The sequence below is a fragment of the Garra rufa genome, chromosome 1 (genome assembly GCF_049309525.1).
Source record: "Garra rufa chromosome 1, GarRuf1.0, whole genome shotgun sequence".
Taxonomy (NCBI): domain Eukaryota; kingdom Metazoa; phylum Chordata; class Actinopteri; order Cypriniformes; family Cyprinidae; genus Garra; species Garra rufa.
Genome location: NC_133361.1, coordinates 45,214,018 through 45,231,437, shown reverse-complemented (window position 1 = coordinate 45,231,437; position 17,420 = coordinate 45,214,018). Strand labels below are relative to the sequence as shown.

General features: G+C 36.2%; 1 protein-coding gene across 1 annotated transcript; it reads left to right on the top strand.

Annotated features, from left to right (window-relative positions):
* The first annotated feature begins 1,615 nt into the window (after positions 1-1,615).
* On the top strand, positions 1,616-13,534 carry odad4 (outer dynein arm docking complex subunit 4). The gene is made up of 12 exons (XM_073832582.1): positions 1,616-1,732; positions 1,826-1,957; positions 4,720-4,873; positions 4,997-5,058; positions 5,221-5,368; positions 5,448-5,672; positions 8,551-8,679; positions 8,773-8,851; positions 8,953-9,039; positions 9,204-9,400; positions 9,586-9,686; positions 12,313-13,534. Exons 1-12 carry the CDS (start codon positions 1,616-1,618, stop codon positions 12,346-12,348), a joined length of 1,467 nt encoding a protein of 488 aa, XP_073688683.1. The 3' UTR covers positions 12,349-13,534.
* The last annotated feature ends 3,886 nt before the right edge of the window (positions 13,535-17,420 follow it).

Genomic DNA, 17,420 nt, shown 5'->3' with positions numbered 1-17,420 from the left:
CATAAAATAAGAGTTATTTTAGAAATACACTACCAGTCAAAAGTTTTGGACAAAGTTTTTTTTTCATTTATTTGATCCAAAGTACAGCAGAAACAGTACAATTTTTTAAATATTTTTACTATTTAAAATAACTGCTTCCTGTTTGAATATATTTTAAAATGCAACTTATTCCTGTGATCTCAAAGCTGAATTTTTAGCATTGTTACTCCAGTCACACGATCATTCAGAAATAATTCTAATGTTCTGATTTGCTGCTCAACAAAAAAAGTTTTATTTTTGTTGAAAACAGCAGAGTTTATTTATTTATTTATTTTAGATATCAATAGCATTTATCTAAAATGTAAGTCTTTTGTAACATTATAAATGCCTTAATCATCACTTTTAAACAATTTAAAGCATTCTTGCTAAATAAGTGTTAATTTCTATAATTTCTTTCCCAAAATAAAAAACATTAAATACTGAGTTCAACTTTTTATTTCAGATAAATGCTGATCTTTGGATCTTTCTATTCATTAAAGAATCATAGAAGAAAGTTTCTCAACTGTTTTAAATATTGATCATAATAAAAATGTTTCTTGAACAGCAAATCAGCATATTAGAATGATTTCTGAAGGATCATGTGACACTTAAGACTGCAGTAATGATGCTGAAAAGTCAGCTTTGATCACAGGAATAAATTACATTTTAAAATGTATTCAAAAAGTATTTGACAATTTTACTGTTTTTCTGCTGTACCTTGGATCAAATAAATGCAGGCTTGGTGAGCAGAAGAGACTTCTTGTCACACTTTTGACTGGTAGTGTATTTTTTTAAATATTTATTTAGTTTTTAGAAAGTACAATAAAATAGTTTCTATAAAAATAATTTGTATGGGTCAAAATTATCGGGGTTTTTTTTGCCAAAAATCATGTTCCTTGAAGATATTTTGTAAATTTCCTACTGTAAATATATCAAAACTTATTTTTTGATTAGTAATATGCATTGCTAAGAACTTCTTTTGGACGAACTTTAAAGGCGATTTTCTCAGAATTTGATTTGATTTGATTTTTTTTTTTTTTTTTAACCCTCAGATTCCAGATTTTCAAGTAGTTGTATCTCGGCCGAATATTGTCCTATCATAACAAACCATACATCAATGGAATGCTTATTTATTCTTATGAATATGTATTTATTCCTATTTAATCTCAATTTTCTTTTTTAATTGACCCTTACAACTGTTCTTGTGGTCCGGGGTCACAAATACATTTTTAAAGATCAGGTTTACAATTTACATTTTTGATATAAATATACAAAATATAGATAAATTAACCAAATGTCAATATTTAAAACGACAACGTATATAATTTAACTTTCCTATCAACTTTATGTCTTTATCTTTACATTTTTTTTTACTATCACTGGTAGTGTACAGTATGTTACACAGCATTTAGGGTGGAATGACGTAGTATGTAGAGGCACGTCAATCAAAGGTCTTCTCACACTTCATTGGCCCCTCAGGGTTTGTTAGGGGCGTTGCTAGGATACAGCGGACGAGACTGTCCCGGACTACAACTTGTTTTATTCATATGTACTGAAAGGTTTGGATATAACTTAATTTAGCGTAAATACGACTAAAATGTCCGACAACGAGGAAAGTCAAGGGCCGAAGAGTACCTTTAGCACCTATGTAGCTGAAGGTGACCAGCTGTTCCAGAAGGGAGAGTACCTCAAAGCTATTGAGAGCTTTTCCACGGTGAACTAATGACTATAACTGAGAATTATGAGAAATACGTTTTCTTACATTAAACTGAGTACTTTATTAAGAGTCTTCTCTGTTATCCACCAGGCTTTAAGTTTACAGCCGGATGATAAAAACTGTCTGGTCGCCAGATCCAAGTGTTACTTGAAACTAGGAGATGCAGAGAGCGCGCTGAAAGATGCCGAGACCTCACTTAAAGACAACAAAGACTTCTTCAAGGTGTGTTTACGTTATCTGTGCTGCTAATTTGTGTTTTATCTCCTTGTATCGTTCAGAAGGTCCGAGACCCAGAAGATACTTTGAGTCAGTATGTGTATATGTAGAAAGACACTTGTCCTGAAGAGGGCGTACTTACATAATCTGAAATTTTATCACTTTAAAAGTAGGACACTAGTGATGGGATTTATGGCTCTTTGAGGGGATCCGGATCTTGGCGAACCGTTCCTTTCAAAGAGCCGTTCAAAAGAAGCTCTTTTTAAATATTTAGTCAGTTTTAAGAAGCCACCTTGGGGGCATCTCAGTTTATCCTGGAAATAATCACTGGGATGAAATGATGAGCTGAGATTTGTAGTCAAATAATTAAAAATCAGGTATCACACACCAATATCTGAGTTTGAATTATTCTGAAATATTGATTATTACCTAATTTGTGGACTATATTCCATAGGGTTGCACAACATCCCTCTGCTTAGACAGTGACATCACTATTTTGGATTTACCTTTAGTACAAAGTGTGTTGCTGCGTCCCAATTCGCATACTTATACTATGCCCTTAAAGTATGTACTCTTTTTGTGAAGAAAAAGTACATACTTTTGAGTATGTAGCAGAGTAGTAGGCAAGCTTTGGGACATACTATTTCGTCTGTTGCTTTAGTTGCCTAAATCCTGTCACTGTTTAAACTGCCCTGTCAGTTAATATCATCTACATTTCGTTTAATTTGATTTCCTACCGTATTAGAGAGACATGAAGAGGCACATTCTTATACGAGTCTTTTATGCCGAGAACTTTGCTCGTGTTTGCATAATGATGCATTTAAAAGTTAATGACCAAACCTATCATTACAAAAGTTCATAATGTTGCTGCACATGAAATATTCCATGGATAACATTAATTAATTTTTTTTTTTATTTGGTTACACATTGATTTATCACAAAAACACCTTTCTCTACCTGTCCGTTGGTCGCGCGTATCCGCCATGTTTGTAGTTTTTAAAACAATTTTTATGCGTGTTTGTAGTTCTAATCGGATCCTCGTTCACCGTGCAATGTGTTGTTGGCAATATTAGCCGTTATTAGAGTGTGCATTGATCCGCACTTCGAATTCTTAAGTTAAGTAGTAGACCATCCGGGAATAATTTGTGTGCATCTGTGTGAAACACGCATAGGAAAAAAGAACGACAGAAAGAACGGCTCCCCCCCAGCCGCGACTCGGCTCCCATCGTTCATGTTTATGAGCCGTTCAAAAGAATCGGTTCGTTCGCGAACGTCACAACTCTATAGGACACTAGTTTGCCCCACAAAGTATATGGACGTTTGTAGCACACTTACAATTTGATAAAAGTGACACTGGACTACAAAACCAGTCTTAAGTAGCACAGGTATATTTTTTAGCAATAGCCAAAAATAAATTGTATGGGTCCAAATGTATCATTCCATGAAGATATTTTGTAAATTTCCTACTGTAAATATATCAAAACTTAATTTTTGATTTGTAATGTGCATTGCTGAGAACTTCATTTGGACAAACTTTAAAAGCAATTTTCTCAAAATTTTATTTTATTATTTTTTTTACCCTCAGATTCCAGATTTTCAAATAGTTGCATCTCTGCCAAATATTGTCCTATCATGACAAACTATACATTAATGGAAAGCTTACAAATATTTATTCCTATTTAATCTCAATTAAAAAAAATTTAAAAAAGACCCTTGCGGCTGCTTTTGTGGTTCGGGGATAACGAAATATTAAATATTTAATATTAAAATATTAAAATTTAAGTCAAAACACTTTTGAGTACAGCATTTTACAAAAAATAATATGTAACAAAATGCATGTGCTGTTTAAAATGAAGACTTAAACTTTTAAGACAAAAAGTGCACGTATAACTATTTACAAAAAACACCGAAAAATCACCTAAAAGTAGTTGAAAACTGGCCAAGTGAGGTTAGTTCTTGGGAAAGTTACCATTTTTAGTTGACACTTAGCTTTGTATTTTGTATGTAATGTAATGAAATTCATTAATCTCTAAGTGTGGCTTCAGTATCCAAATACGTTTTTGAGCTGCTTTTATATAGACCCTCTAAATTAAAAAAATGCCCAATCCCATCAATAAAAGCGCACCTGAATTTCAGCAGTTATGTTTAGTTTCTAAATGCAATAGAGAGAGAGTGTGTGTGTGTTTGGGGTCAAATTTTGTCAATTTTCTTCAACAAAATTAAAATGGTTAGAGAACAGTAAAGACTTTTTACATTTAAAAGAAAGAAATCTAGAACAGCGAATCAGCATATTATAGTGACAGTGAAGATTGGAGTAATGATGCTAAAAATTCAGCTTTTTCATCACAGGAATAAATTACATTTTAAAATATATTGCAATAGAAAACATTTTTTTTTCAACTGTAATAATATTTCACAATATTCCTGTTATTACTGGATTTTAAAATAGATAAATGAAGCATTGGTGACCATAAGACGTTTTTTTATATACATGGAATGGGTTAGTAAACCAAGAGATATTCAGATGAGTGTATATCATGCAATAGCGATGATTTAAGGATCTGGTTAAGGATCTGGCTTGTTACCACAGAACATGTGGTGTCATGTAGGAATTATAAAAGAACAATGAAAAATCAGAAACCTGTTTGGTGCCATTTTATGTTCCTCTAGGCATTCAGTCCCTTTAGTTACTTAAACTGCTCTGACTGGAAAGCTCTTTCTAAACCTAAACCTATGATTCTTCTTGGTCTCCTTTCTGTCTCCGGCAGGGTCTGTATCAGAAAGCAGAAGCCCTCTACACTATGGGCGATTTTGAGTTTGCATTGGTCTACTATCACCGAGGCAATAAGCTGCGTCCAGAGCTGAAGGAGTTCAGGCTGGGCATTCAGAAAGCTCAAGAGGCAATAAACAACTCAGTGGGCAGTAAGTCCTCAGACAAAAACATTCTGAGAAATGTTGAGCTCATATTTTTGGTTACACAGCAAACAGATCTCACTTACTTCATCAGTGATTTCAAAACCCACATCTCTCACCCCAACCCAAAAGGTCCTTCCTCTGTGAAGCTGGAAAATAAAGGAGACATGTCTTTCTTGCATAAGTCTAATGGGGTGAGTTGGCTATATTGTCTTTTCTATCTCTTGCTCTCTCCTTGCCATTATACCATGTGCCCCCCATCATTCACCCTGCTACTGTTTATGCCTTACGTTTGGCATTAATATTAATTTCAGCAGTTAGTAACACATGTTTGTTTGTTTGAAATAATCTCAAAGGTTCACCCCAAGCATTTGAATCATTTTCATAAGAGGGAATCCAAAAAGCATAGCCAGAAGACGGACAAAAGTGAAAAAACAGCCAAGGAACTCTTGGGAAAGCTATACAGTGATAGAGAGTACCTAGAGAAACTTCTACAAGATGAAGGTGTGACCTTTTTCAATGTCAATTTGCCTCTGTGGTAGCGCATACTCTATGTAAAGTATCACAATCTGCTCCAATACAGATCTTATAAAAGGTAAGATACGAACTGGAGAGCGCGTGCAAGACCTAATCGTAGGCTGTATCTCATATCTGGACACGCGGACGGCGTTCTGGCAGCAGCAGAAGCCCATCTACGCTCGTCAGAGAGACAGAAAACTCATGCAGCAGCAGTGGAACCGGGTTCTTCACAAGCCTCCCTCAGACCCAGCTCGATACGTCCTCAACAGTCTGGAGGAGATTGACACAGGTGAACCTCTGCAGGGTTTGGGACGGGTCAAAGTTCACAGTATACACTACCAGTCAAAAGTTTTTGAACAGTAAGATTTTAAATGTTTGATTTGTTTTAATGTAAATGCACCAAGCCTGCATTTATTTTATCCGAAATACAGCAAAAACAGTCAAATTAGTATTTAAAATAACTTTTTTTACTTTACTCATTTCCTTTATTACTAAAAGCCGTTTTTTTCTCTTATTGGGCTCTTTTTCTTTTAACTCTTTATTTTAATTTTCTTCAGGAAAACATACATGTACAATACCAAAATAACATTTTTCTATATAAATTTTAAAATGTAATTTATTCCTGTGATCAAAGCTCAATTTTCAGCATCATTACTCCAGTCTTCAGCGTCACATGATCCTTCAGAAATCATTCTAATACGCTGATCAGAATATTAGAATGATTTCTGAAAGATCATGTGACTGGAGTAATGATGCTAAACATTCAGCTTTGAAATCACAGAAATAAATTACATTTTAAAATATATTCAAATACAAAACAGTTATTTTAGATAGTAAAAATATTTTACAATTTTACTGTTTTTGTTGTACTTTGGATCAAGTAGATGCAGGCTCTGTGAGCAGAAGAGACTTCTTTAACAAACATAAAAAATCTTCAAAATTTATAACTGGTAGTTTAGGTTCCTGTTAAAGGTTGTATCAGCGATTTCTAGCCTAAAACATAAAGTGTCAATTTCACCTGACCTTTCTTCACGATCCGCTCGCTGCCTGCCCCATAAATTGTCTGTGAAAAAACCGCGTCTCTCTGGTCAGCCTAGGGTCCGAGATATGCCAAAAAAACAATCGGCACTACCAACCTTTCCACACAAAAACAAACAGTGTTCCAACCAATCAGCGTCAGGGGTTTGGTGTTGTGGACTTTCGCTCCGCCTCCCTCACATCCCTGCACCAGTAGGAAAGTCCACAACACCAAACCCCTGACGCTGATTGGTTGGAACACTGTTTGTTTTTGTGTGGAAAGGTTGGTAGTGCCGATTGTTTTTTTGGCATATCTCGGACCCTAGGCTGACCAGAGAGACGCGTTTTTTTCACAGACAATTTATGGGGCAGGCAGCGAGCGGATCGTGAAGAAAGGTCAGGTGAAATTGACACTTTATGTTTTAGGCTAGAAATCGCTGATACAACCTTTAAGTCGTAACACAAGTCGTATATTCATGTTACACTTGCAAAACCATACACTACGCTCAAAACATGGTGGATTGGAAGAAATGTATATATATATTTGAAAGAAGGGTCTTAATCTCTGATCAAAAATACAGTAATTTAATTATCGCAATTTAAAACATTTTCTATTTTAAAATGTAATTTACAGCATCATTACTCGCGTCTTTAGTGTCACATGAGCCTTCGGAAATCATTCTAATATGATGATTTGGTGCTCAAGAAACAACTGTTATTATTAAAAAATGTAAACAATACTGCTTTCATATTTTTGTGGATACAGGATACTTATTTTCAGGGCAGTCTATGAATTCTGGGGGTTCCTCTGGGGGCACTCTTGTCACCCCCCCCCCCCCCCCCCACTAGAAAAACCCATCCCAATTTTTTGTATATTATAAATGTCTTTACTGTCACTTTTGATCAATTCAATGAATTCTTGCTGAAAAAAAAAATATTTTTCTTTTTTAATCTTACCAAAACTTTTGAACGGTGGTGCATGTAGATTTTTAGCTAACAGTGGTTGAACTTCATCAGAAACTATGCTGAGGTAGGGGCAGGATCATAATCCTAATTATTCTCTAGGTCACTCCACAATGTTTGTTTTAGCAAACCAGATACATAACACACCCAGCTGATTATTTAAATATTTAACAGTACTTGCTGAGGACATTTGAACAAAACATTTTTTCAAATCTTGTGACTTGCTGAGAAAAGATGTGCTATTACTTTTCTAAAGCTGCGGTTACATTGACTGTTTTCCTGCAAATTTCTGTGGTTGAGCCAGTTTAATAGGAGTCAAGGTGTTTTGGAATTTTGCATGAGGACAAACATTTCCCTGTGCAGATTTCACAACGTGTTTAAGTTGGTTACATGGATTCACCACAGTGAACAAAAGAAAGGCAGCTGAGTTTGAAAGTGATTTCAAACTAAACAGCTGACTGTGAGAGATCAGACAACAGAACAGGCTAGAAAATTCTATAGACTTGCCTTGAGGAGAAAACCCCATATCAGAATCAGAATTATGTCTTATCTAGGGCCCTATGATTTCCACAATGTGGAAAACGCAGACAGAATCGTGGAATCCAGTCATAAAATGGTCAGTCATAGAATGGTCAGTCATAAAATGGTCAGTCATAGAATGGTCAGTCATAAAAATCCGTCGCAACGTTCTACTCTACAAAAACTACATTGCCAGAGCACGTTGACGCGTCGTGCACTGCTGTTGGGAACGTACTCCATACAGCTAAACGTTCTGTCAGATCAGAGGTAAATAATGATATAAATACTGTTCAGTTTCTTGCACAGACCGATTGTTATGTGTCTCGAGAACTCAATGTATCGTCACGAGCCGCAGGGTTTAATTTGGTTTTGTCTGTGTATGTTTTTTTTACTCTTAAAGATTTGGTAACCATTGACTGCCATTATATGACTGACAGACTGCAACGGTTTGAGTTCTACTGAAGAAACAAAGTCACTTACATCTTTTGAAGGAAAATGTATTTACCAGAAAAAATGTAAATACACAACACAGTATTTCAGAATAAATAAATATATAAAATATTAATATTTAAAATAAAAAAAATAATCAAATCAGTTAATTAGAGAGAATTTTTCGATAATGTTTTGTGTATTATTGAATTTTTGAGTATTGTCTCTTTAATTGACAGCCTTGAGTGCAGGCAATACAGAAAGTGGCCTGAAGAAAGCCCGTGAGATGATGAAGACAGTGAAGGAATGGTCTGAGGAGGTGCTGCCCAATAAAAGAGAAGTGCTTGGAAACCTGCACAGCTGCATAGGTAGTCATATATTTATATATATATATAACATCAATAGAACAAGAATCAAAGATATGAAACCTTATGTAAAAGTCTTTCTTATGTTCTATATAGGCAATGCACTGATGGATCTTGGGAATATGGACAAGGCTCTGCATCATCATGAGAAGGATCTGGAGTTGGCCGAGAAAGGGTAGGCAAGCATTAGAGTAGGAAAGCTACCTTGCTGTTTCTCTTGCTTGGTTAATAAACTACAATTCATCCATTGTGTTTGGTTTGTGCTTCGTTTCATAGCGACCTGACGGAGAGTAAATCCAGGGCTCTGGACAACATTGGCCGTGTGTATGCACGGATTGGCAAGTTTCAAAGGGCTATAGAAGTGTAAGTGCATTTGCTTTTAATTACTATTGACTTCGGTGTTGATGTACACACACAGATCTATTGTAATAGTCATTTAATTTTGTTCTGTGTGTGTGTGTGTGTGTGTGTGTGTGTGTGTGTGTGTGTGTGTGTGTGTGTGTGTGTGTGTGTGTGTGTTTGCATAGCTGGGAGGAGAAGTTGCCTCTAGCATGTGGCGGGTTAGAGAAAGCCTGGTTGTTCCATGAGATCGGCCGCTGTTACCTAGAGCTGAAACGCTACGGAGAAGCACGAGACTACGGCTCCCGCTCGCTCATGGCTGCGGATGACATCAGCGATGAGAAATGGCAGCTCAATGCCAGTGTGCTCATGGCGCAGGCAGAATGTGAGTTCAAACTACATCGCCCAGAACCCCAGGAAGTCAGCAGTTTAATGCACTGTGTGACCATGAATAATCAAATTTCCCACAGTGCTCTGAATCAATAGGAGTTAATGTGGTTGTTATGTATATTTGATCCATGCCACACTGTATGATTAGATTATTTTACATCCTCTTTCTCTCTCACACAGTGAAGCTGGGTAACTACAAGGCCTGTGTGTTACACTTTGAGAGGGCACTGGACCGGGCAAAACTGCTGCAGGATGACTCTGCCAGCGAAGCCATCCAGAAGGTCAACACAGACATTCCTGTCCTACTCTCTCACTCTCTCCCTCATCCCTCTCACCATCCATCATGCCTGTGGCCTTTTCTATAGTCCCATTCAAACTACACTAAAATGAGTGAGATTTTAAATCACGCAGGATGCGTAATATGGTTTACATCACAGATGACCAGTTTGACAATCATTGTTTGTTTAACTAAAGGTGCAGTCACATCATGTACCATTGTTCTGAGAATATTTATTCAGTCATTTCAATAAGATTACATTAATCATTAATTACTCACCCTCATGTTGTTCCAAACACATAAGACCTTTGTTCATCTGCAGAACACAAATTAAGATATTTTAGATGAAATCCGAGAGCTCTCTGACCCTTCATAGACAGCAAGGGTACTACCACGGTCAAGTACCAGAAACGTAGTAAGGACATCGTCAAAGTAGTCCATGTGAGATCAGTGGTTCAACTGTAAATTTACAAAGCTACTTTTTATCAACCATTTTATTGATGTCCTTACTACTACGCCTTGACTTTGGTAGTATCCTTGCTATGCAGGGTCAGAAAGCTCTCGGAGTTAATCAAAAGTATCTTAATTTGTGTTCTGAAGATGAATGAACGTCTTATGCATTTGGAACGTGTAATTAATGACAAAATTTTCATTTTTGGGTGAACTGTCCGTTTAAAACGATGTGACGAGACTTTTGAAAATGCTGCAGACCCCGTTTTAGTTTGAAAACGCTGGGGTTCCATTTCAGTGTAAACAGAAAACGTTGGTGTGGCTGACCACATTTGCTCTGCATATCCTTGACGACCATGTAAACAATAACATCATGCTTCTTTTTTTTGCGTCTCATTTTAAATAAGTTACCGTTAAATTGCAGAGTCAAACAAGGAATGACAGTATTTTTACACCCCAAAGAAAACCAGTCAGTTTTATTACGGTTACTTCTCGTGAACTAAAACATCCTTGATGACGTATGGAGTCTGAATGGTCATGTGACATGCGTTTTCGTTTGTGTAGTGTAGATGGAGATCGTTTCTGAAACTCAGCGAAAACTCCAGTGTGGACGAGGATCGTTTTAATTTTAAAACGAAAACGCACTAGTGTAAACAGGGCCTTACTGTAATACTGTATGAGATTTACGTTTAAGCTGAAAGTAAAAATCTAGGGTTAATGTAAAACTGTGAAATTCACTGACTCACTTCACTTACGCCCTTCACTCGGCAGCGGCAAAAGCAGCAAAGAATAATATACTTACTTACTGGCAACCCGCCAAAATAAAAGCTTGATGATTTTAGATTTGAAAATACTGAAAATTGATGAAACTATGAAAAAAAAAAAAGAAAATGTAAATATTAGTATATAATAATTGTATTTTTATGTAAAAACATTTATCGTATATTTACATAAATGATGTATTTTACTGAAATATGTAGCAGAAAACGTATAAAAGATGTTATTTTAAAAATCCACATTGTTTTATACATATTTTGGACTATGGGGGGCACCATTATTTCGATAATGTCAAATAGTTGCACTCGATGAGCTACTGGCGCTACCTGTTACTATTTTTACCACAACACACCTCGGAAAATAAAATACTGATACGATGCCACATTGTGTGGTTTTTAGTTGTAGTTTTCAGTCGAAGAGCAACCAGAGAAACAATGTAAGTCTTCACTGCTTTTTCTAGCAATAAGAAGAGGAGAAAAGAATGCGAAGATGCCTGTGGACGAATAAAACTTTCTAAAGACCTGCGTATTTGTTCTCTTCACTTTAGCCCTGATGCCTTAGAGGCTTTTAGTAGACTTACAAATGGCAGAGACAAGAAACGCTAGATGCCAGCGGTAAAAACATGTAGCACCAGTAGCTCACCGAGCGCAACTATTTCTTGTCATAATGGCGCCCCCCATAGTCCAAAATATGGATATAAGCTGTGGATTTTTAAAATAACGTAATTCTTTCATGGGTTTTCTACTACATATTTCAGTAAGAGACAAAATGTACATTATATTAAGCCATACATGTCATAATACCCAAGGTACCCTTTAAAACATAATAGTATTATCACATTCATGCTGTGGCCTTATTATTTTATTTAATAATGAAATACAAAATAAATGTGCAATAATACTGTTATCACTGTCACTTACATCTCATTCAGAATGGGTCCTAATACCAAACACGATGAAGGAACATGTGATAAAACATGCTTCTCTTCCATGTTAGCCTGAGTTTCTGTCATAACCAGCTGTGTCAGGCAACTATATTTTTCCTTTCGCTTATTTTTTTTATTTCTGCATTGTCACACTGGGTATGTCCATAAACAGTGAAATTTCGAAACCAAATTCCTGCTTCTAGTTCATGTTATTATGTATATTATGTAATATGTATTATTAAAACATTATGTAACAAAACCCCAAACTTCAATAAGCAGAACAATTAATTAGTTACAGCATGATTTCAAAATAGTCATAGTATGAATAGATATTTGTAATATATGCATGGCTTCATTGATCATTTTTTATTTTCTTCCATGTTATCTCATTCTTGACTATCCCATTCTTCTAATATCCTATTTCTTCAAGTTGCTGTGGTATTATTTGATTCACTTTAATCAATTTATTGCCCTGCAGGCTCTTCGTGAAGCAAGACACAGAGTGACTCAGTAAGATGAGAAAATCCTCTAAATAAAATGGCTGCATCCGCCTCCAAGACAAGTCGGAACTAATGCATCCCCACTAGTGGAATAAAGTTTGTCTGAGGAGCATTGTGTTGGATTGCAGTCAGTCTCATTGGTGAAGGAATACTTTATGGCTGTAATTTCTGTGCTTGTTTCCATATGGGAGAAAAGAGGTTTTGCATAGTTTTACATAAATACACTGTCACAGTTTCAGAGGTACAACAAATCATGTTTTATTTTTGTGATGCAGTGTCTAAGTGATGTTGCCCAGACACTGTTAATGTTTTCCAATAGACGCACGCATGCTGTGGCCTTCTGTTGATATAGACAAATAGTCTTTTCAATTCATAGTCCAACCATAAAGGTTAGAATTAAAAATTAGTCAAATTAGTTTAGCTTTAATCTCCACCTATTGAGTCAATATTGTCATTGATTATGTGCTCAGCGAAACTAAAGAGAAGTATATGCCCTGACAGAAGAGGCAGTTTGTGTGTGAGAACATGTATGTGTGGGTTACATCTGCTATTTATGTGATCTCACCACAAACACTTGTGAGAAAGCGGTCAACAGCCAACCTGCGTTTGCTCTGAACTCCACTGTGATAAGCTGAAGCAGCGATTCTGAACTGCAAAACCTGTCAGAGCAATGTCAGAACACATAACCACTCCGAAACCCTGCATACATTTCACACAACCCTCACAGATATCAACAAGACACAGCATGAACGCTCCAGCTGTTTTAATCTTTGCTAGGTATGCTCCTGTATAACAGGTCTGTAAACATAGATTTGCAGACCAAGAGGTGCCTGCGGATCCTTTTTTTCTTCTTACAAGCCTAATTTTAATACACAAACAAATGGAAATTAATACTTTAATCATTTTGATAGGTGAGTATTCATTATAATATAATCTGATAATCATGATCACAAGGACCTTACAGAGTCTGCTGGAAGTCAAGTCCATACTTGCACAAGGCTAAAAGGCTTGATACATTTGTTTGCCTTCATGTCTCATCCAAAGATCTTTGCAATATATATTTTTATGCAGTAGATACAATCAAAATGTAGAGGTTTAGACAAGTATTCTGTTAATGGCCTACTACAGATCTGTTCTCAATCAGAGACAGTGTTTGAAAATGGAAACTGTAATGTTTGCTTTACAAGTAGGCCTATATACAATGAGTGTGAGAGGGCAATTGATCCTTCGCAAACAGCTTGATTGACAGGCCATGAAAAAACTTGAAAAATTGTTTGTATTGACGTCTTTCCGCGGTTGAAATAAAATACAGTACGTTCTGATGTTCATTCGTGTTTATGTCGACTCACGATTGGTTCACGTGTCACGACACATTAAAGAGCCACAAAACGGTATTTACTGTTTAAATTTCTTAAAAAATGACAACATTTTAAAGCTGAGAGCTTGTTTCATACCAGAAGTAACCTGCTCTGTTTTGTCTGTCGGCATGTGTTCAGTTTCCTCTCTGCTCCGCAATGTGTGATGTGTAGTGTGAGAGCCACATTGTTTATCGAACACAGCAACAGTATTAAGGAGGGTGGGTTTTTGCGAAGGGTCAATTATTCTACAAGAATGTTGACTTTTTAAAAGAATTTTAAACTTCTGATAAGTTTATTAATTATATTCTATTTTGGGGAAGGGGGGAGGGGCGTAATCAAAGGTTCACAAAATTCGGCATCACAATTTTCCATTTGCGCCACTATTGCAGTTAGCTAAACACCAAATATCTAAATGACTTTTTAACAAAAAAGTTTTTTTCTAATCATTAATAAATTGATAAATAATGAAATTAATTTATTGCTTTATTGATGTGCCAACGGAAAGAGTGAGCGCAGTAGTTTTCAATTGCGACTTCTGTCCATTGGCGCCTAAAAACCAGCGTAATCGTACTTTTATCATTTCGTAAAACGGTTTTGATATTTACAGTATATAGGCTATTCTACAGAATCTGTCCAAACTACTGTCCCACAACCAAAAAAATATTTAAAAAGCATTTAGGTATTCAAATCTTAGATGTTTACTAAGATCCTTCTATTGAAACCCACAATAATATTTAAAATATCAGTAAGCTTAATATACAGGTCCTTCTCAAAAAATTAGCATATTGTGATAAAGTTCATTATTTTCTGTAATGTACTGATAAACATTGGACTTTCATATATTTTAGATTCATTACACAACAACTGAAGTAGTTCAAGCCTTTTATTGTTTTAATATTGATGATTTTGGCATACAGCTCATGAAAACCCAAAATTCCTATCTCAAAAAATTAGCATATCATGAAAAGGTTCTTTAAACGAGCTATTAACCTAATCATCTGAATCAACTAATTAACTTTAAACACCTGCAAAAGATTCCTGAGGCTTTTAAAAACTCCCAGCCTGGTTCATTACTCAAAACCGCAATCATGGGTAAGACTGCCGACCTGACTGCTGTCCAGAAGGCCATCATTGACCCCCTCAAGCAAGAGGGTAAGACACAGAAAGAAATTTATGAACGAATAGGCTGTTCCCAGAGGGCTGTATCAAGGCACCTCAGTGGGGGAAGTCTGTGGGAAGGAAAAAGTGTGGCAGAAAACGCTGCACAACGAGAAGAGGTGACCGGACCCTGAGGAAGATTGTGGAGAAGGACCGATTCCAGACCTTGGGGGACCTGCGGAAGCAGTGGACTGAGTCTGGACTAGAAACATCCAGAGCCACCGTGTACAGGCGTGTGCAGGAAATGGGCTACAGATGCCGCATTCCCCAGGTCAAGCCACTTTTGAACCAGAAACAGCGGCAGAAGCACCTGACCTGGGCTACAGAGAAGCAGCACTGCTTGTCATGCATGTCATTCGGAAATCAAGGTGCCAGAGTCTGGAGGAAGACTGGGGAGAGGGAAATGCCAAAACGCCTGAAGTCCAGTGTCAAGTACCCACAGTCAGTGATGGTCTGGGGTGCCATGTCAGCTGCTGGTGTTGGTCCACTGTGTTTTATCAAGGGCAGGGTCAATGCAGCTAGCTATCAGGAGATTTTGGAGCACTTCATGCTTCCATCTGCTGAAAAGCTTTATGGAGATGAAGATTTCATTTTTCAGCACGACCTGGCACCTGCTCACAGTGCCAAAACCACTGGTAAATGGTTTACTGACCATGGTATTACTGTGCTCAATTGGCCTGCCAACTCTCCTGACCTGAACCCCATAGAGAATCTGTGGGATATTGTGAAGAGAAAGTTGAGAGACGCAAGACCCAACACTCTGGATGAGCTTAAGGCCGCTATCGAAGCATCCTGGGCCTCCATAACACCTCAGCAGTGCCACAGGCTGATTGCCTCCATGCCACGCCGCATTGAAGCAGTCATTTCTGCAAAAGGATTCCCGACCAAGTATTGAGTGCATAACTGAACATACTTATTTGAAGGTTGACTTTTTTTGTATTAAAAACACTTTTCTTTTATTGGTCAGATGAAATATGCTAATTTTTTGAGATAGGAATTTTGGGTTTTCATGAGCTGTATGCCAAAATCATCAATATTAAAACAATAAAAGGCTAGAACTACTTTCAAATGTGTGTAATGAATCTAAAATATATGAAAGTCTAATGTTTATCAGTACATTACAGAAAATAATGAACTTTATCACAATATGCTAATTTTTTGAGAAGGACCTGTATATAAAATCATCACTTAGTGGGTACTTTCAATTGGGAGGTGGCTGTCCTGAACCATAACCCCTAAATTTCAACTTATGAAAATGATATTAAACTTTTTTTTTTTTTTTTTGTATTTTATTATATTGTTTTTAAAAGTATCTTTAAAAAGTGGTTATATTTTGTAAATTGTGAAATTTTATGTAAAAAAAAAATTTTAATCACTACCGAAACTGTGTTTTAGTCCATTGGCTGAGAGTGATTTTAACTACACCCCTACATTTATGATCAGAAAATATTCATGTGTCACTCTCTCAGCTACATTGTGAGTAGATAGGCCCCAGAATTTTAAGGTAAATGTGTTAAAAAGTATGACAAATCTATGTGTAACTTTAAAGAATTTCACTACCGAACACCATTTTTACCATGTGCTGATAAGCATCTTTAAGCTAGGTTCAGAAGTATCTAAAATTGTCACTACCGAAACAGTCACGACCAAAACATTTGGTGAACTTTCAGTAGTGATATCTTTGTTTTTTGGGATGTTATCTTATAAAAGTGTCACTACCGTAACAGTCACAACCGAAACATGTTATCATTGTTTCGGTAGTGGCAAAAGGGAACACGTAACCTTTCATTTGGCAGAATAAAACAAAATTTTAGTACAGTAATGCAAATCGGTAGTATTTTAGTATGTTTTAGTTTTAGTGTGTGGGTTAAACATTACTATCACTACTGAAAATGTGCTGTCACGACCAAAACATGGGGTGTTTTGTCAAAAATAAACTGAATTATCAACTAAGATTATAATAGTGATTGGTTCAATGTATAATCAAACTAATGAATCCTTAAGTTTCGTAACTTTTTGCCTTTTACAAAGAAAACTGGATTCAAAATACAACAAATCTCATAAATCACACTTGAAATATTGTTAAAAATGTAATTGTTATTAATCTACCTCTGAAAAAAAATGGTAATAAAACAGCTAAATATATATTTACAAGGAAGATAAGCAAAATCTTAATAGGTCAATATAACCCTTACTAATAAATTATATATTACTGAGTTTCGGTAGTGACCAATTTGGGGAGAGGACAATATTACAAAACTTTCTGAAAATACAACATGAGAATTAACTGCACCATTACTAGAAATGTGTACCTTGGATGTCATACAGTTTGGATGCATACCAAATTTGTGTTTATTGTTTGTTCTCAACCTTTCTTGTGTTTCTGTTTGTATTATGACCCACAACAACCATCTGCTAACATTAGGGATATTACAGTATCTAAAGTTGAGATTAGTCTTCAGATACTGTATTAAACCACATGATCATTGAAACATAATGATGAGCAGTAGTATGACGTAAAAAAATAAATTCCGGTCGCTGACGTGCACAGCGAGAGGACTGTCTGCAAA

Excerpts from the sequence above, each read along its gene's own strand:
- odad4 (XM_073832582.1), top strand. The coding sequence starts at position 1,616 with ATGTCCGACAACGAGGAAAGTCAAGGGCCGAAGAGTACCTTTAGCACC. Across the intron at positions 5,369-5,447 it reads GAAACTTCTACAAGATGAAG|ATCTTATAAAAGGTAAGATA; the intron begins GTGTGACCTTTT and ends GCTCCAATACAG. Across the intron at positions 8,852-8,952 it reads CTGGAGTTGGCCGAGAAAGG|CGACCTGACGGAGAGTAAAT; the intron begins GTAGGCAAGCAT and ends TTCGTTTCATAG.